General features: G+C 42.0%; 2 protein-coding genes across 2 annotated transcripts; one reads left to right on the forward strand and one right to left on the reverse strand.

Moving 5' to 3' along the window:
* Window positions 1-482: 482 nt before the first annotated feature.
* abhd14b (abhydrolase domain containing 14B) lies at window positions 483-5,366 on the reverse strand. The gene is made up of 4 exons (XM_070959106.1): window positions 5,249-5,366; window positions 3,791-4,005; window positions 2,944-3,185; window positions 483-1,453 (listed from the first exon to the last, which is right to left on the reverse strand). The coding sequence occupies exons 2-4, from the start codon at window positions 4,002-4,004 to the stop codon at window positions 1,274-1,276; spliced, it is 636 nt and encodes a 211-aa protein (XP_070815207.1). The 5' UTR covers window position 4,005; window positions 5,249-5,366; the 3' UTR covers window positions 483-1,273.
* A 647-nt stretch (window positions 5,367-6,013) lies between these two features.
* Window positions 6,014-17,042, forward strand: mst1 (macrophage stimulating 1). The gene is made up of 18 exons (XM_070959238.1): window positions 6,014-6,085; window positions 6,557-6,701; window positions 7,133-7,248; window positions 7,322-7,436; window positions 7,664-7,800; window positions 8,449-8,569; window positions 8,810-8,928; window positions 11,003-11,177; window positions 12,575-12,705; window positions 13,271-13,373; window positions 13,907-14,043; window positions 14,181-14,213; window positions 14,311-14,425; window positions 14,519-14,596; window positions 15,427-15,573; window positions 15,725-15,831; window positions 16,133-16,272; window positions 16,867-17,042. Exons 1-18 carry the CDS (start codon window positions 6,037-6,039, stop codon window positions 17,026-17,028), a joined length of 2,130 nt encoding a protein of 709 aa, XP_070815339.1. The 5' UTR covers window positions 6,014-6,036; the 3' UTR covers window positions 17,029-17,042.
* Window positions 17,043-19,363: the final 2,321 nt, after the last annotated feature.

Below are 19,363 nucleotides of genomic sequence, written 5' to 3' on the forward strand. Positions count from 1 at the left end.
TAGGACACGACCCTAAAATATACGGGACGGTTTACATAAAGCCCCCTCCCGACCCTCGCTGCATCTGTGTTGGTGCGTCTCTGTGGGAAAGACACGTGTGTATGTGATTCTGTAGTCTGTAGTCTGGTGCTATGTGACCATGTTTGACAAGTGTGTGAAAAAATAACAGCAACATTTAGAGAAAAAAAAAAGAATAAAATCAGTCGAATTTTAAGTGAAGTTAAAAAAAAATATAGGAATACAGCACTGTTGATAAGTTTGAGATCTGAAGTCAAAATGTTTGGAATTTCCTTTCAGTTTTGTTTGATTTCTCGTGTGTGAGCGAGCGTGAATGTTGGTGTGCGTGGAAGATTTAGCTCCTTCTTTTCTGGGCACTGGTCCATGTCGCTCCATTCTTTTGTACAGATGAAGCTTAAAGGAAAAAAAAAAAAAAAAAAGAGGGCAAAATTTGTAAAATATTGTGTCTGTGACTCCTTGTAAAATATTTTCAAATTGTTTATTACAGAGAATCAGTTATTAAATAATGTTCATATTTTTCACTTCATTTCAGCCTGTGGTGTTTTGTTTGGTAGAGGTGGAGATTCGTTTCATTGCATAGAAAATAAAGCAACTCGTAATCATCGCTTTACTACTAATTAGATTACAATAGTAGTTTCCTGGTATTAAAAGAAAAGTTTGACATCTTGGTAAATACGCTTATACCCGTGATAAATCAATTAATACCACTTTCACATACTAAATATCTACTCTCAGGGTTAATGCTAATAATAAAAATAATGATAATAATGTTGCTGCTCGACTTCATGTGATTTCCAATTGTTCTGACACCACTGAACGCACCATTTGATTCTTCCTAGCAGCCTGCTAACTTAGCTTAGCACAAGGACAGGAAACGGGCTAGCCCAGCTCTGTTTCAAGATAACAAAATTGTTGTTTTTAAACCTCAGTTTATTAGTGATGAAACAAACGCGTCAAGGTTAGCCGGCTGACAGCAGCGGCTTCATATTTAGCATATAGACATCAATCTTCTTATCTGTCTCAGCGGCAAAGTGAACGCACGTATTTCTCAACATGTCAAACTATTCCTTTAGAAGTTTGCGCCTCATCTCCTCTCATCATTAGAAAAGTCTTGATTTCCGGTTTCATTACTGCCACGATTTAAAAAGCCAAAATGAGGCCATGCAGGAGGACGTCTGTGGCCTAAATTTCTCATGAATGAATAATGTGTTTATTTGTGAGTCACTTATGTGTGACTGATACACAGCGAAGAGCTTCACAGCGTTTTAAGGAAGCCTGTGAGAGCTTTGTGCCAAGTGTCCGGGTCATCCATGTAGCAGGGGTGACCCGCTCCTTTCATCACCACCACGCTGTGATTGGCCAGATTGCGCAGGTTGCTGAGTGACAGTTCTCCGAGCTGAATGTCCTGGTCACCATAAACGATCAGCGTGGGGACCTGGAGGAGAGAGGCGACACAAAAACACAAAGAGATCCTTAGGATGAATCATCTCCGGACTCCTTTCTCCCTTTTTTTTCCCTTTTGTTTTGAAATTCAAACCCGTAGCTAAAGGGATTTTGGTGATGTCCTACATTTTACCTCAAGTTTGAAAAAACTCAAACAGGTCTTATAGAAAGATAAGAGGCAAGCTTTTTATTTTTACTCAGTGTGACTTATTTATGTTTCTGGATGTCAATAAGGATAAAAGTAAAGTAAATAAAAGAGGTGAGCGGTGAGACGGACCTCAATATTAGCTTTGAGCATCTCTGCATAAACTTAAAGTCTTGATACACAGATGTAGGTAAATATGCTCCATTACAAAGTAAAAGTCCTGCATTAAAGGGGTGCTACAGCATTTTAGTTTGCATTTACATAAAACTGTGGGACACAGAAGAAAGAGCAGTTTAATCTGAAGCAACAAAGGCCGAGTTCATCCTGACTTAAAGCACCAGTGTACTCCATCAGATGAGGAAACCTCGTCCTCGCACCTTTCCAGCACTTGATTAAGGTGGAGCAGTCTCCGACCATTTCTGTGAGAGACAATCTGACCCACGCTGATCGGTCAGACAGGAAAACGTGTCATTATCTGCATATTTCAACTATGATCACGTCTCCCTGCTTTCTTGGACGACTCATGTTTCACCCCTTGTGGCCGTTTGAAAGTGACAGAAAAACTTTTGCCTCAGATCAGGTTTAAGGGATCAAGCTCTGAAAACGCTGCAACCTGCAATTTCTACAACTGTTTTGACGGGCTGAGGAATGCCCCCTCCCCATGGCCAGTCAAGAGAAGAACAAATTATCAGCAAAATATACACAGTAGTCTATAGTATCAAAAGTAAAAGTACTGTAAAAATGGCCCGTAAGTGACATCCTATCGCTTATTTAATTATCATGGAGCTAATCTGAACCACCTCTCATATGTTTTGCATGAAATCTCAAAATGCAAAGTAACCGCGGTCTGAGTTCACTGTTTAGTTATTTTCATATCAGCGTCTCACTTTGAGGTCGCATCACTTTCCGCTGCGACATTTCCCCCAAATCACTGAGCAGCCGTGACACTTCTCCTCTTTTTGCATTTACTCAGACACATGCGCTTGTTTTTAAACTTTCCAGGAACAAACACGTCTCCTTCATGCTTAGTGCACCTTCACTTGGTTTGCCGTCTGAGAAATTGAATTTTGAGCTGCTTGGGAGCCGGATGAAAGCCGGCGGCGTCTGTGAAAGTGTTAAGTCACGTGATATTTGCTCCTCTCGTGGTCGCATGTAAAAATCCACAGGCTCTTTTGAAAAGGGAGAGAAGGAGGTGCTGGAAAATGTGGTTGACATTCACGGTTGCTCGAGCTATCCTTTAAAGAGGGAATGAAGAGCACACATACTGTAAAAAAAGAAAGTTCTGCAGGACAGGAAACTACAAAGGAATTTAAAGTAGAGGCATAAAAAGGCCGTACCTTTACGCTCTGGTACTGCTCTGCTGTGAATTTGTCAGTGCAGATGGGAGCCACGGGGACGTAGGCTCGGACCAGGGCCTGGTGCTGGAGGAGGAAGGGGAGGGAGTAACTCCCGCTGAGGGACGGGCTGATCAACACCACCGGGCTCAGGCTCAGCTGCTCACACACCGCTTTCAGGAAGCCAGCAGGGGCCAGTTCTCCAAGCGCTACCGGGGGCTTGGCTGACTTAGACCGACCGAGTCCTGTGGACAGACAGAGGTCACGATGCTGGACGCCACATTCTTTAGATCAGAAGAGACTAACTGCTTACCAACACCGTCAGCATTCTGGGCTGCTGCAGTGACATTTCATTTGAAACCCTTAACGCCCAGTTGCCCCAGTTTGCATGAAGCACAGCACTCCTCATCGGTCACAATCTGAACACGCAGACATGACACACATATTCTGTGACTTCCATTTCCAAAGGGTATCATTATCTCCAATGTCCATCATGAATAAACATCCATAAATCCATTTAGAATAAAAGACACTGCTTAGAACACCAGACTTGGCTGAGAATCATCACGTTTTTAAGTTTTCAGCAGGATCAAAGTCAGCCAGTGAAAGCCGTCTCTGCGTTTATGGGTGCAATGCAAGCAGGAAGTGCTGATAGCTAATTCGGCATATATTCCAATGGTGACGACTTGAAAAAGGCTTTGCCTGATAGGATGTGAGGCCCCCTGGTGGGCTGACTTTGAAAACGCTGCATTAGGAGAAAGAAAACTGGCAGATTTCATTTTTGCCCAGTTGGTGGTCCAGGCATGTGTGAAGCAGCGAAAACGGTGGCGCTTGTTCCCGTCGGACTCACCTGGCAGGTCGATGGCCACGGCACGGCAGCCTGCTTTGGCCAGAGTCTCCAGAGTGCCGATGTTGAGCCAGTTTTCTGAAGAGAAACGGATGCCGTGAAGGAGCAACACTGACATCTTCACTTCCCCAGAGGCAGGTTCACTTTGCCTGTAGAAGAGCGGCTCATTGCAGCACTCCAGCTGTACGCTCCCCTCCGTCATCTTCACAGCTGACATCCTGAGCAGAAAAACAGCAGAAAATCATGTTTCTGTTTCTACAACTCAGACTGTGCTTTAACACTCAAAACCACTTTTACTTCAGGTCCATTCTGAATGCAGGACTTTTTCCTTGTGAATGAGTATTATCATAGTGTGGTATAACTACCTTAAATTAAAGGAGCTTGATACTTCTTCCACTGTGGTGACAGCAAAGAAAGCCCTCAGGTTTTATTTATATATTAAAAAATGTCTCTGAGACAACAACTGTCTTAGGCTCTCGACTGAGACGAGGTAAAGACCCCAGAGGACGTTGCAGATACAGGTCTGACAGGTTGGCAGAGTTAAATATGGAGAAACACGATGATAATTCTAAGAAAATAAAGTAGAGCTGAAGCTGTTAATCAATGAGTCAGTGAGCAGAAAATGACAGTTTCAACACTCAATCAATCATTTTGACACACAGTCTCTTGGTCCAGTTTCTCAAATTTGAGGATTTGCTGCTTTTTTTCTGTTTTATATTATTGTTCTTGAATTATGCGCACCTTCAAAACATCACTTTATATCCTGTTTTGCAGGCGGTACATAGACATTGTAATAAACAGTTTAGAACACACTGTAATGGAGCTGTAAGCAGATAAGAGTGTTGAACCATGGATTTGTCAACAGCTTCGAGCCCCTCTGTGGACACCCACACACGGAGGCCGCTCGTTAACACATAAAGAATGATTATATACTAAAATTATGTCTTCATAGGAGAATGTATAACTGTAAACAAATACTGCCTGCTGCTTATAGATGTCCATGTAAAATACATCCTTCTCAGATGTGGTGGAGTAGAAGCATTTAGAAGCAGGAAGCAGCTTGACAACAAACTGCCAAATACAGCAAAAGGTTTCATATAAAAAGTGCAGGTGGAATCAGGTGGGAAGTTTATTTCCTTCACTTTTAGCACAGAAAGACCATCTAACTTCATCTCACCAGCAGCTCCACAGTGAAGGCAGCCACACCTCTGAAACTGTTTCAAGCCAAACATTGTGAAACGCTCCACAAACGACCTTCCTGTCAAACTGTCCCCGTGCACTGAAATAATGGACTTTTATTCTGCTGTCCACTGCAGGTCAGTGAAGTTGTGCAGTTTGAGAGCAGACCAGGAGTTTGTGCACAGCTGGCGCGTTAAACAGCCTGATAACAGTCCAAATTGCAGCGTTTTATTTGAGCTTTTGCTCTGCGCCACAAAGACGGTGAGAAAATCATCTTCTTACCTGACAGCTTCCAGTAATTAGCGACGGCTGATTGGCAAAACGAGGCAGTTTCGCCCTGAACCAGCTGCAGAGTGATCTGACTGAGCTGACTGGGTGAAAGGCGGACGGGGCTTCTGAGGACTTGCGGAAGTGCGTTGACGCTGCATTATCTGTGACGGCCAGCAGGGGGCGACTCCACCGGCTGCAGCGGTGAGTCAGAGCACGAAAGCATGTGAGAAAATGACCCCTATGCTTCTGCTTTGATGTGTTACCTCAGCAAACATTTCCATAACGAGTTTTACTTTATTTTAAGAGAGGAATAAAAACTCTGGGAGTTATTCTGCGGTCATCCAGCGTTTGTAAACAGCTGCTTTTGTTTCAGCAGCAGTATAAAACGCAGCTCAGACGTCTGTGTTGGCGCAAAACATGCGGGTTTATCGCTCCTTTGTTGTCAGACTATTTGAGTATCATGAAAAAAGTGCATGAACAAGGACTGATGTGCCACTCTTCATTAATGATTGATACGCGTATTGATTGGCTGTGTTTTGGGGATTAGGGCCTCTGTTTGTGTAAGGGCTCAGTGTTCGCCTGTGGGTGGTTGTCTTTCAGTCAGTGTTTTGTGTTTTCTGATTTTTCTGCCCGGATTTCTCACATCCTGCTGAACTTTTGAGGTTTTTTTTTTTATTCACCCATTGCCAGCTCGACCTGTGATCGCACGTTTAACATCCCAAACCCGTCAGAAGAGAAGGGGATCTCAGTCTGACTTCATCCAGTGTTTTAAAGTCTTCATCGTCCACAGACCACAAACTATGAAACTGTGGCTGCTTCATTTTCTCCTGACAGTCGGACTGGCCACTGGTAAGAAACTTTTATGATCCTTATTATATTCAATTATAAATGGCTGATCATTATGTAATTATCTGAGTTATTATGAGGAGTCTTATCTTTTAGTTTTATGTGTATTGTAGCACCAGATTACGACTAAAGGCCTGTTTAGTGACTATAAAGAACATCTGTATCTGTAACATCTGTTATTTTCAATGTACTATTTTTTGTGAGCACTAGGATTATTATGCAATAATACTCTATGATTGTACACCAGAATTAGTAGTAGAAGCAGTGGTCTGCTTCAGTAACCAGATGTGTACTTTTTTCTGCTTTTTCTGCTCTCTGGTCGCACAAACCAGCAGCAGTGTCTTGGTCCAAAGGTTATATGTGTGCAGGCTCGTGCCCAAAATGTTGCAGCTGGTACCAGTGACCATCTGCGCTCCAACCTGGAAAGCAGAGATGTTTAGCCCCTTTCCTGACTCTTCTGTTCTGCATTAACAGGCTACCGCAGTCCGCTGAATGACTTCCAGCGCTCTGAGGGCAGAGAGCTGGTGCCCACCTCCTGGAACTCAGCTCGAGTGTTGCTGTTACCTGGCCTGAACCTGGAGGACTGTGCCACACGCTGTTCACAGTCTCTGGACTGCAGGTATCCAGACTTTAACCACGTTAATGCAGCAGCCTGTAAGGCACCTTTTTTCCCCCAACAAGGCTATAATTATAATAGGGCTTTTATTTTTAGTTGATGACTTTATTTGACAGCTTACAAAAAGATCTCATGAGCTCATATTTGTGTCAGTCATTTGTTGAGCTACAGAGCATCCTCAGGGCCAAAACATGCGCATCATTGACTTTGAGTACCTTACAGTTTGCAGCCTGTAAACTTAATGGTTAACTGTAAAGTGAATTAAAGGATACATCTGGTGTGAACTGATCCATGAACAAATATTCTCTGTGTGGCCAAAGGCTGATTTATCCTATCTTTATTATCATCCAGAAAGTGATTAATGAGAACTTAGGATACCTCATTGTAAATTTGAAGGTATAAAGCTTTAACATGAAGATATCTCTCACCACCAGAGCGTTCAACTACGAGACACGCCCGACAGTCACCTGTAAACACCTGCCCTGGGTGGGCGACGGCAGCAACGCAGAGGTGAAGAGAAACGTCAACTGTGACCTTTATGAAAAGAAGGGTAAGACTCGTGTGATGTCAGAGATCGATGTGTCCATGCTGGAGGTGCTTGATTGTTTGCTTTTCTTGTGAAGTCTACGTCAGAAAGTGCATCGTGGGTAAAGGAGAAGACTACCGAGGGAAAGTCTTCACCACAAAAAGTGGGCTCACCTGCCAGCAGTGGTGGTCCAAGTTTCCCCACGATCACAGGTGAGACACGTCTTCCTCTGATGAATGGTTTTAGAGGCTTTCATACAGTATTTGGACACACTGCACTGCAGCTAAAAAAAAGGCAAAAACAACTCCAAAACAAGCAGGAAGGGAAGATGGCTACAATACATCATGACCACTTTAACATTTCCGCTGCGGTGCTGCAGGTGCAGAGCTGTATGATAACTGAAACAGTCCGTCTCAATGCCATGCTCTGTCCGGCTCAGGTGGACTCCCACTGCTACTAATGGTCTGGAGCTGAACTACTGCAGGAATCCTGATGGGGATCGAATCGGTCCGTGGTGTTACACCACCGACCCCGAGCGACGTTATGAAAGCTGTAACATCCCCCAGTGCAAAGACGGTACATGCCTTACGTTTATATGCATCCCCATGCTGTACGAAAAGAGCGTGAACGTGTGTTTTTCCACCATTTTCTATGAAGTTTCTTGGACTGAATGAAATAATTTGGTACTAATTACAGGGAACATAGAGACAATTCTGAGAAGTACACACAGTAATGACTCATTCACTCATTTGAGTTTTTAAAGAACTAACCGGGAAAATAAATGTGTAGTTTCATAGTTGAGTGCAGTTTATAAGTGGGTGTTCATTTCTAGAGGAGTTTCCTTGAAAGAGCTGATACAGACCCATTTAAACCCAAGAAAATATTCATTTAGCTTGCTGTAAAGTTTACTCCCCGCACTGATTTGTGTGTGTACACAGAAAAACAAATGTCACATTTATTGCACGTTCAGCTGCCTGCTGTGCACTGACTAAAAGATGGTTACTTTGGTAAAAGAAGGTTGTAATTACCAAGTGTACCAGCTGAACGCAGCCTGCGTGTTCCCTGCTGTAATTAGTACTAAATCAGCTCCTTTCAAGGACATTATTCGCAAATTATGGGACCTGTCACATAAAGTGTTCCTGTGTGGGTGATGTTGTTGTGCCTTTTTCCTCATGCCTCTGACTTTGAAGGACTTTGAAGGCGTGTTTGTGGTTTTGCTTGCAGAGGTATGCATCACATGTAATGGAGAGGACTACAGAGGGCAGGTTGACCACACTGTGAGCGGCAGAGAGTGTCAGAGATGGGACCAGCAGTACCCTCACCAGCACATCTACCAGCCCGAAAAGTACTCAAGTATTCATCGCTATATTACCTGTCATGTGCCTAATTGGCCAAATTAATTCTAAATTACTGTGAATCAATGTCAGACAGGATCCGAACTGCTTCTAAGCTGTTTATGTCACTTGTTGCAGTCATACCCAATCATGATGCTATCACCTGTTCCCAGTCAACCTGCTTACCTGTGAAGCTGAACCTTTTTGGAGTCGGCTTGTATTTGTGTTTTTCACTTTAATGTGTGTTTTAGGTACCCTGATAAGAGTTTGGATGATAACTACTGCCGTAACCCCGACGCCTCTCCAGTGCCCTGGTGTTACACCACAGACACTGAGGTGGAGAGAGAGAACTGTGAGATCAGCAAGTGCAGTAAGATGTGGCTTTTGTTCACTACTAGAAATGCTCATAATGAGGCGAGAGATGGAACGATCGGTTGATTCATTGATAAGCCGATCAGGAGAAGGATAATCAGTGGGGCAGTTTGAGAAAAAACGCCAAAGATTCTCCGTTTCCTCCTCAAATGTGAAGATTTGATTCGTTTCTTTCTTTGATAGTAGCCTGATTGTCTCTGGGTTTTGGACTAATGATCGTCAGCTTGTACTCATTTTTCACAGTTTTATGACAGTTTATAGACCAGCTAATTAATTGATTAGTTGAGATTAAAATAATGAAAATACACGTTGCTGACTTGAATAATATATTACTGTAATGTTTCGTATCGCAGCACTCGTTTGCTGGATCAGACCATCCTGCTCGCTCCCTCCGCTTTGTTTTTGTAATTAGTTTTATTCGACGTGAGCTGAATTGAGGTGATTCCTCTCGCATTAGGAGACACAGGGGAATTAGGGAGTCTCATTAATTCGCTGTAATTAAATTTAGAAAAATCACCTTTTCTGTGTTTGTGCAAATTACTTCCCAAATTGTTGAGACACTTTAGCACAGTTGCCCCAATGATTGTCTTTGATGTGAGAGTGAATGTGGCTGAAGTGTGCACATGTTTGTCAGTGATTCGAGCCCTGCGTTGTCTCACAGGGCTGCAGGTTAATGAAATGTTAATTACAGTGTTTTCTTCTTATTTTATTTCTCTTTATGCAGATTTTCATTTCGTTGTGACCGCGCTGAAGCTTTCATTTGAAGTAGTAGGAGTACATTTATTTTACAAATATACATAAAAACTAAGTTTAAGGTATGATAGATGGTGAAAGGTATTTTTGGACTTGTTTTCAATGTGCTTTCTTTAAGATGCAATTGATAGGAAGTTAAGATCACTTTGTTTAACGTTTCATAAATGATGCCCTGCCGGACTCAAAGGCTGAACTTTTAGTGTCTGAACTTGAGTAAATAAACAAACCCAAACAAGGCGTCAGTGTTTTCTCCAGAATTTCAACATGAGTTGTGCAACATGATATTGGCAACGTTGGCACTTCCATCAAGGACAGAGATCACTGCGGCCAAAGCGCTTTAGGACAGCACCATCTTGTGGTGCAGCATTGGGCAAAAAAACTAAACGCTGCTCAAGATCAAATATCCTGAAACAAGTCAGCATAAAGATAAAAATGTCACAGTTTCATTCTTGTTTGGGGATTTTTACACGAAGAGGACAAACTTTTATTTCTTATGTTCAGAGTATTTTTTCTGTTTTTGACAAAAAACAAAATCAGAAGAAAACTGGGAGAAATCTGTTATAAAATGTCAGATTCTGGATTTAAAAAATGAGCCAACAGGGAAAAAAATAAATTAGAGATCTATACAGGGAAATTTGGCTCTCTGTATTTGAGGAATTTAAACAGAGAATTTAAAATCCTGGATTTAATTTTTTATTATTATTATTTTATTATTAATTTAACACTGGCAGCGACTGGGGATCATTCTTACATGATGACAGATAGATTAATTGATCAGATTCACTAAAGATCTGCTGAGGTTTTTCAGACATAAATATAATCATTTGGGTTGCACCAAAAGCTTGGATCACCTTGTTAAGTGACATCTAGTCACTGAAAAGTCAATTCTCAATCTGTGTGTGTGGAAGTTACATACTGAACCATGATTGGCTCTCAGTGATTGGCCACTGTGATCTCACATAAACCTGCTCGTACGTGTGTGCATCTTAAACTTTCCACCTTCAGAAGCTTCACTTACTGTGGACACACTCAGTTGCACAGCCGCCTACATTATGCAGCAGTTTGCAGCTTCAGTCATTCTGTATCGTCATATTGAATGCACTGGAAAAGAGAAAGAAATAAACATCAATACATACATGTATATTGTCAGTTTTGACTTTAATTTCACTGCAATAGCAGAGCATAAGTTCCAGATTCCTCTCTGTCCTTCACTTTGCTCATATTAACATTAACCATATTAACTAAGCTCACCTCTGTGAAGTCCAGAGGTGACCTGCAGAGTTAATTTATTTCCTCCTCACCCTGCTCCTTCCCTCCAGCTGAGGTGCGGGTTGAGAAACGCCAGCGCTCCAGCTTCACGACCAACTGCTTCCGCGGCCGCGGGGAGGATTACCGAGGCAAAGTCAACGAGACGACATCAGGCATCCCCTGTCAGCGGTGGGACGCCCAGCACCCTCACGAGCATCCCTTCTACCCAAACACATACGAATGCAAGTGAGTAAGACACAGAGCGATGGAGGAGGGAGAAGAAGTTGCTTTGGGGTTATTGTCTGCACTCATCGCCTCTTAGTCTGATCTGTTAGTCTCTCTGTTTTGCTTCACGCATGAATATTAATGTCAAGATGTCTTCGCAGTGGAATTTCTTGCGATCTTATTTCTCTGCTGACAGTTGACAGTTGATAATAGATGGTCAGCAGTTCCACGTTAAAAAGCAGGGCCGCGCTCTCAGTGGCAACGCGGATGTGAAATGGATATAAACTTATCTGTGACGCGGTGATCATTCATCCTGCCAGAAGTGATTACAAGTGTCTGAATCAGCAAGTTTTGATGGAAGTTACAAGAAGTGTGTTATTTCTGCACAACTTTTAGATAGATAGATAGATAGATAGATAGATAGATAGATAGATAGATAGATAGATAGATAGATAGATAGATAGATAGATAGATAGATAGATAGATAGATAGATAGATAGATAGACTGCAGTATGTAACAGGTCATTTAATGCATCAGTAATGAGACACTGGACATCATGATTATCAGAAGTGAAATGCTGCACATTTTGAAATAGAAAAAACGTAAAGAAACTTTCATATCTATGATACAAAGAAGAATTAAGTATGCATCTAGTTTCCATGACCATGGTCTGTTTAAACAACAAGAAACCTGCTTACAGAGTGCACAAAATAAGATGATATGTCTTTGAGTACAATAAATGAACCTATGAAAGGCAGTGAATAGGTGAATAGGGTAAAAGTTTGAAACAATAGATATCACCATTGATTTCAGTTGATTTCTTACATTGAGACAATTCTTTTTTAATTTTAAGTTTTCTGAAATATTAGATATTATCTGTTAAATATGCATTAATTTGCATTGTCCAGAACCACTAAAATAAACAGAAATAAAGACTTCAATCTAAATTTTCTTACCGCTTGTCTGAAAGGAGACGTCTCAAAATTGACCAGAACATGAAGAAAACAATGTTTTCCCCCGGAGAGTCTCCCCTTTTAAGTAGAGGACATTTGAAGTCACTACGATGGTTAAACATTGCTAGCAGGGTTCGGTGTCTTGCAGGAAGTCATGTGTGTAAATGCCTAAATGGTCAGGTACCAGACTATTTATAGGCGTTCAGCGTACTAGAGACCAGCAGAGGTATAACACGAAGCACAGCTGAAATTCAGTCAAAAGGCAAAGATATTTGTGCAACACTTTGTTTCATATGTTGTTTATAGTTTGTTTTGTTTTGGTCTTTTTGTGTTTCTTTATGTCCTTGGTTTATATTGGATTGACTGTGAGTTTTTTAAGCGAGCAAGTAGAAAAGGGTGCTATGTGTAAGTTGCTTTATGACAGAAGAAACCAAACCCCTTCCCCCTACCTGTGCACCGTGCAGGGGTTTGGAGGAGAACTACTGTCGTAACCCGGATGGGTCGGAGGCTCCCTGGTGCTTCACATCCGTGCCCGAGATAAGGACTGCTCTCTGCTTACAGATCAAACGCTGTGCAGACGACATAGAGGCTGAAGGTACAACTTCCTGATTCAGATTTGAGCAGAACGATGAGGGGAATTTATTGCTACAGCCTTAATTGGTCTGGTCTGACCAGCAGCTTCGGATGATAAACGTTAGCAAGTTTTAGCTCATTTCTACTTGTGCAACCATGACCAAGTCACGTTATCGCCAGTTGTGGTCAGCGTGACTGCTGTTCAGCAACAGTTAATGAGTCTCACTTTAGGTCTAAATGCAGTTTTGAGGAATAAATCCTTTATCTGTTTGTTTGTTTGTTTGTTTGTTTGTTTGTTTGTTTGTTTGTTTGTTTGTTTGTTTGTTTGTTTGGTCTTAGAGTAGAAATGTATTGAGTCAGAAAAATCCACTGTACATAATCAGTGTACATAATGCCCACCATGTGTACGTTTTCTACTAACTGCCTCAAGGAAGAAAACCCCAAATTCCAAGAAAAAAATGCTGAGGGTATGACCTCATTGTCCTCAGTGGAAGCTATGGCCCTGAAAGAGGAGGGAGTTTCACTGTTGTATCTAATTTTTACAGCGTTCACTTCACTGTCGTGGTAATAATGTCTTCTCTTTTCAGATTGCTACCACGAAAATGGAAGAAACTACAGAGGCATGGTCCGCAAAACGCGCAAGGGGATCACCTGCCAGAAGTGGAATGTTAACACACCTCACCTGACCAAGTAGGATGATCGCGGTGCACATACGCACACATACAAATTCACAGTGCATACTAATTGTGAGCAGATATTGAGCACGTTGTGTGACTAAATTCAGTGTACTCCAGACGGACCAAAAATCAACACCAGGAGGTCACTTTTCTCCCACAACGCATGGAAATGATGCGGCTTCTCACTCGCTGTTAAGGATGGACAGCTTCAAGGACATTCCCCACAACAAAATAACAAAAATCTAACTGGCAGACAGTTTGAAGTATTACATACAGTTAAATATGCTGGTTTCTTTTATTCTTACTATAAAAATAGTGATATAAAGACTAGTATGTGGTTCATACTGCATAGTTAGTATGTTTTGGGATACTTCAGCCAGGAGAAAAGACCAATGTAATCACAAAGAAGTGGGGCAAGCACTTGCTAATTTTCATTCTAAAACTCTTTAAAAAACACACAAATTGGAGAAGAAAAGGTGGTCACGCCTCCTGTTTGTAACATTTTCTAGACACTCACAGCTTGAAAATATCTGCATTATATTCCAGGATAAACCCGAGGACGCATCCTGACGCCAATTTGACGGAGAACTACTGTCGCAACCCAGACGGGGACCAGCACGGGCCCTGGTGCTACACCACCGACCCCAAAACTGAGTTTGACTACTGTGCCATCAAACAGTGTGGTACACGACTCTGCTTTCTTTCATTTCCCAAGATCCTCAGTGCGGTTTAATGTTCTGTGTGGTGACAGTTCGGCCAGAGCTTCCGTTTTCTGACAGGCAATTTAACGATTCATCTGTTTCCTGTTGTTTCCAAACAGCTGGAGAGAAAGTGTCCATGACTGAACCAGTAGGTTAGTTTCTGAATGAATATGAGGCAACAGTTTGACGTTGATGACGAGCCGTCTCGAGGGTTTTTTACAATAAGATTTTGTCTTTTTGTGAATGCAGAGAAGGTGGAGTTCAGTGAGTGCGGGAAGAGAGACGACCGCTTCCAGAGGACGAGGTTGCGCATCGTCAACGGGATTCCTGGGAACTCACCTTGGACAGTGAGCCTCAGAGACAGGTGAGTCTGACAGCTGATGGCGTTTCAGCTGGCCATGAACAAATCAAATAGACTCCGCCATGCTGTGTGTGACCTCTGACCTCTCGTTTACAGGAAAGGAAACCATTTCTGTGGAGGATCCCTGGTAAACCCCAGATGGGTGATCAGCACCAAGCAGTGCTTCTCCTCCTGGTAAACTTTATTTAGTTCAAAGTTTTTTGAGGATTTTGGAGCGCAACCCATCAGCAGGGTGCATCAGTGGGGTCATTTAAATTGATGAACTGCCTGCTGCAAGCAGCCAAAATCCACCAGCATACAGACTGAATAAGCAGAAAACAGTGGTACCTCCAAAGCATAATCATGTACGCTGAGGCGCAAAAGAACCATGAAAGGAAGATTTCTCATGAAAATGTAAGTAAAGTTGTACAAGTTTTTGTCATTTACGCACCACCAACAAGAAAGATAAAATCTAATCCACACAAGGGACTAAAAGTTTTGGATATCTCAGCCTCTGCTGCTTTTTTAGCCGTGCTAGCAACAATCCTCAAGGCATGTCAGAGTCTGTCTGTGGGTCAGTCAGTCCAGACTGAAATATGTCAACAGCCATTGGTTGGATTGGCATGAAATGTGGTGCAGATATCCATGGTGCCTACACTGCCTATCCTAAACAGTTTTAGTGATCCGCTGACTTTTCCTCGAGTCCCGCCACAAACTTCACATTTGTTTCCTGTGAGTGAATTGTCTTCACATTTGTTGGATGGATTGTCAAGAAATTTGGCACTGACGTTCATGTGCCTCTCAGGATGAATCATAATAACTTTTGGCAATACTAATGACTCATCAACCTCAGCTGTACTTTTTTTGTTTAGTGCTAATTAGCAAATGTTAGCATGCTAACACACTATATTAAGACAGTGACATGGTAGACATTACACCTTATTAGCATTAGCTTACTTTATTAACATTATTATTGACTATTAGACTATACGACATGAAATAAAAGTGTTATACTTGGTGCACAGCTACGTGGACCTGCCCGGGTACTCGGCCATGATGGGAACACTGTTTCGTGATCCACAAGAAGGAGAGGCTGGCGTGCAGACCATTTCTCTCACTAAGATCGTCTGCGGACCCTCAGAGTCTCAGCTGGTCATGCTACAACTGGAACAGTGTGTAATCACACATGTCCCCAGCACACACACATTCACACACACACACACACACACACACACACACACACACACACACACACACACACACACACACACACACACTGAGACATTCCAACAATCTCCCCCTGACTCTCTCTTCTTTCTCCAGCCCTGCCCAGTTTAATGAGCGTGTCTCTCAGATCTGCCTCCCTCCTGAGCGCTACATTGTAGCTGAGGGGACGACCTGTGAGATCGCAGGATGGGGTGAGACAAGAGGCAAGTATAATCCTCTGGAAGTGATAGCTTGGCACAGAAATCTCTACATGCTGCGCTTCATGCAACTATGATATGCTTCTTTTGCAATAATTAACAATAGATGGCTTCCCGAGACCAAGCATCTTGTTTCTGCCCTTGAAGTAATGTTGCATCTAAATGAGAGATCCATTTGGACCGTTGAGCAACAGATGGCGGTGCTATTTCCAGAAGCATTCAACATCCGTGCACCTTCCTCTTGTTTTCACCATCTCTCTCAACACAGTAGCCGCTAACTCGTCCCTCCTTCTCACTGTTTTTCAAGGGACTGGAGATGAGACCGTGCTCAACGTGGCCCACATACCAGTTCTTAGTAACAAGGAATGCAACAAATACTTCAGAGGTCGTGTTCGTGAGAATGAGATGTGCACGAGCTCTTTCCAGGGCGGGGTAGGCGCCTGTGAGGTAGGTGTCCATGCAAAAGTGCGCTACAGCTTTATTGTCCATTTTGATAAAAATGTTTTTTACACTTTATAGCAGAGTTTCATCATTTGACAAACTGATTTTTGTATCTTGCTTTTTGCCTTTATTAGATATGTTACATTATAGCTGCAAACAGGATCCTTGGGGGGGGGGGGTACACCAAAGCTACAGCCAGCAGCCCGTTAGCGTAGCTTTGCACAGCTAGCCTAGCTTGCAGGCACAGAGCCCTCTCCAAAGTTTTATGCTAAGCTAAGCTAACTGGCTACTGGCTTTATTTTATATTCAGCATGCAGACATGAGAGTGGTATCAATCTTCTCATCTGGCTTTGGGCAAGAAAGCAGATAAGCGCATTCCCCTGCTTCAAATACTGATGGCGAGGAAAATCTTTTGATGATGGAAATTGCTCTAAAAGCATGCTATTTATATGTTCCTCTAAATCAAACACATTCACCATTTGGATAATGGAGGTGGACTGGACAAGATGTGACTGCAAGATGTTTCCAACCTCAGCAGTGACAGTCAGTCATAACAGAGACAAATAATGACTCCAGAGTGTTGTTCTTGTGTGTCTGCAGAGAGACTACGGCGGCCCTCTGGCGTGTCAGAACAGGGACTGCTGGGTACTCGAGGGTGTGATCATTCCCATGAGGCGCTGCGGACACCCGGGGCAGCCCAACATCTTCATCCGGGTCTCCGTCTACGTGGACTGGATCAAGAAGGTCATGGAGATGGCTTAGAGACACACACTGCTATCCAACAGGAACTGGTCAAATCCGCTGTTAAAGCCCTCAACAGCAATTATTCGCTTCACCATTTAAACTTTTGCCTTCTCAGATGTCTGTTTTACATTAAGAAATATTACAAATACATCAAAATGTGTAACAACATTTCTATATCATAAAACAGCTTCAAAAAGGCTTGAGAAAATATATCTGCTTGAAATGAATTTTTATGTGCATTTATATTCAGCATATCTTTTCAGCCAGAGTCGCTAACTTTTAACAGCATCAGCACGGGCATTTACTGTCACGATGTCCTCATTGTGAGCAGCCAAAATCCAGCAGACAGAATGAGCAGAAAACATTTCCCATGATCGCGTGCGTTGAGACGCAAAACAATGCAATGAAATTATTTTATTACCATAAAAATCTAAGTAAAGTTGTACTTTGTATCTTTGGGCAACACTTTTCATCTAACATTCATGTGCAGTATTCTACATTTACCACACTGTAATGTAGTTGTAAGCAGATATAAGAACATCTCAAGTGATAATTGATGCACACTATTTATCAGGAATTATTTCTTCTCCTATAAAGACATATTTTGTATTACTGCAACTGTGTTTCACCATATTTTCATCCATTATGTGTTCATGCACCAGCCTCCACTTATGAGTTATTGTTGTTGACAAATACATTAAGAAACATTCATATCTGCTTACAGCTGCATCATTGTTTGCTACAAACCATTCATTAAATGTTTCCTGGATGTACCGCTTATGGATTCTAAATATGGGGACTAAAAGTAAGTAAAAAAAAGTAAGTTATTTGTTATTTATTCACCAAAAACCAAAAAGGACACAAGGGTAAAAACTAATTGTAGCCCCACAGGTTCAGAGGAGAGTAACTGGAGCTAAGTAACTTCCAATAATGGGAAGTGTGGGGGGTTTACAGCACACATTTTAAGTTCCTAACATCCCCTGGAAATGCACCCTTTACCACAAAACTGTACGCCTCCCCTCCTCTCCCTGGCATTGAATGGAGCTCCGAAATACCTTCTTTGCCCCCAGCCTCTAAAGAAATCCCTCCTCTGCCTGTCTTTTGATGCCTGCCCCCACCTCTAAAGACATGCCTTTGTGCCTTATGCAGAACTGTATGCGCTGCACATTCTTTCTAGTTCTATAGGAGGATTTTTGTAACCCGGTCCTGATGAGCCCACGGAATTCAGCTTAAATAAACCTCAAGATCAGAGTCCAACCGAATCTCAGACACACCAGCCTGCAGAAGGCCACTGAACTCTCTCTCACACACACAATTTCTCTCTCATGCAAACCCTCCCCCCTGTCTTATTCCCCGCTCTATCTCTCTGTTTCTGTCTCTTGGAAATTTTCACACCGACATTTTTTTCTTTTGTCTGGACAATCAGAAGATTCTGACATTTTCTAAGTAAGTAATAGGACTGAAGTGCAGAGCATGTTCCCTCTGGCTGATGATGGTCAGTAAATGCTGTGAACAGCATTGGAAAATGGCAGGTTGACAGTTATGATTCTCATTCTGTTCACTTTCATTTAGTAATATTTATAGTGGATGACTAATCAGATTCATGTATGACTACCAGTTCTCAGCAACTGTTGCTTCTGAGAAAGCTGACTAAAATTTTTAATAAATGCTTCCACATGAATATGCAAATAGTTTCTTTGTTATTTTGTTCCATGCATGCTGTGGTAATGGCCTGCGTGTAGGCTGAATGACGTCAACATTTTGTGACTTTGAACTCAACATTTGATTATGGATTTTTCTAAATGTAATACTTGGGTTTCACAGGACATCTAAACTGTGGTTACATCATGAAAATGACACTATAAACCGTTCAAATTCAGCCCTGTGCTATCCGCTGTAACTTAAAGCTTTACATGTTGGTCTCATGCCAGCAAGCTCACCTGACATGACTCCATGAGCAGTCCAGCATTAGCCGTCCCTGGAATGTGTATTCACTGTGGTTCAAACATTTCTGTCACTATTTATCAGTTTGTGCAAATTTACCAAGTTACCCCTGAAAAGAAATATTTTCACTATAAATTCAGCCAAATGGAGCCAGCATAGAAGCCCAAAATGACAGAAACATGTAAAAACTACAAATATATATATATATATATATATACTGAAGATGGCACCTAATAAAAACTTCATATTAATTAAGGTACATATATTCATCATTAACTAGCTGCATCTCAGCGTGCATTTAAGTGGCATATTAGCTCTTTAATATTAATTCATTATTCTACATGACTATATTATACAACCACTAGTCAATTAACTAAGAGTTTTCCCTCAATAACCCTCTGACTAAGGC

Source organism: Chaetodon trifascialis, chromosome 3, assembly GCF_039877785.1.
Source record: "Chaetodon trifascialis isolate fChaTrf1 chromosome 3, fChaTrf1.hap1, whole genome shotgun sequence".
In the NCBI taxonomy this organism is placed as follows: Eukaryota; Metazoa; Chordata; class Actinopteri; order Chaetodontiformes; family Chaetodontidae; genus Chaetodon; species Chaetodon trifascialis.

Excerpts from the sequence above, each read along its gene's own strand:
- abhd14b (XM_070959106.1), bottom strand. The coding sequence starts at position 4,004 with ATGTCAGCTGTGAAGATGACGGAGGGGAGCGTACAGCTGGAGTGCTGC. Across the intron at positions 3,186-3,790 it reads CGTGGCCATCGACCTGCCAG|GACTCGGTCGGTCTAAGTCA; the intron begins GTGAGTCCGACG and ends GTCTGTCCACAG. Across the intron at positions 1,454-2,943 it reads AGCAGTACCAGAGCGTAAAG|GTCCCCACGCTGATCGTTTA; the intron begins GTACGGCCTTTT and ends TCTCTCCTCCAG.
- mst1 (XM_070959238.1), top strand. The coding sequence starts at position 6,037 with ATGAAACTGTGGCTGCTTCATTTTCTCCTGACAGTCGGACTGGCCACT. Across the intron at positions 7,249-7,321 it reads TGACCTTTATGAAAAGAAGG|TCTACGTCAGAAAGTGCATC; the intron begins GTAAGACTCGTG and ends TTTCTTGTGAAG. Across the intron at positions 14,214-14,310 it reads GTCCATGACTGAACCAGTAG|AGAAGGTGGAGTTCAGTGAG; the intron begins GTTAGTTTCTGA and ends TTGTGAATGCAG.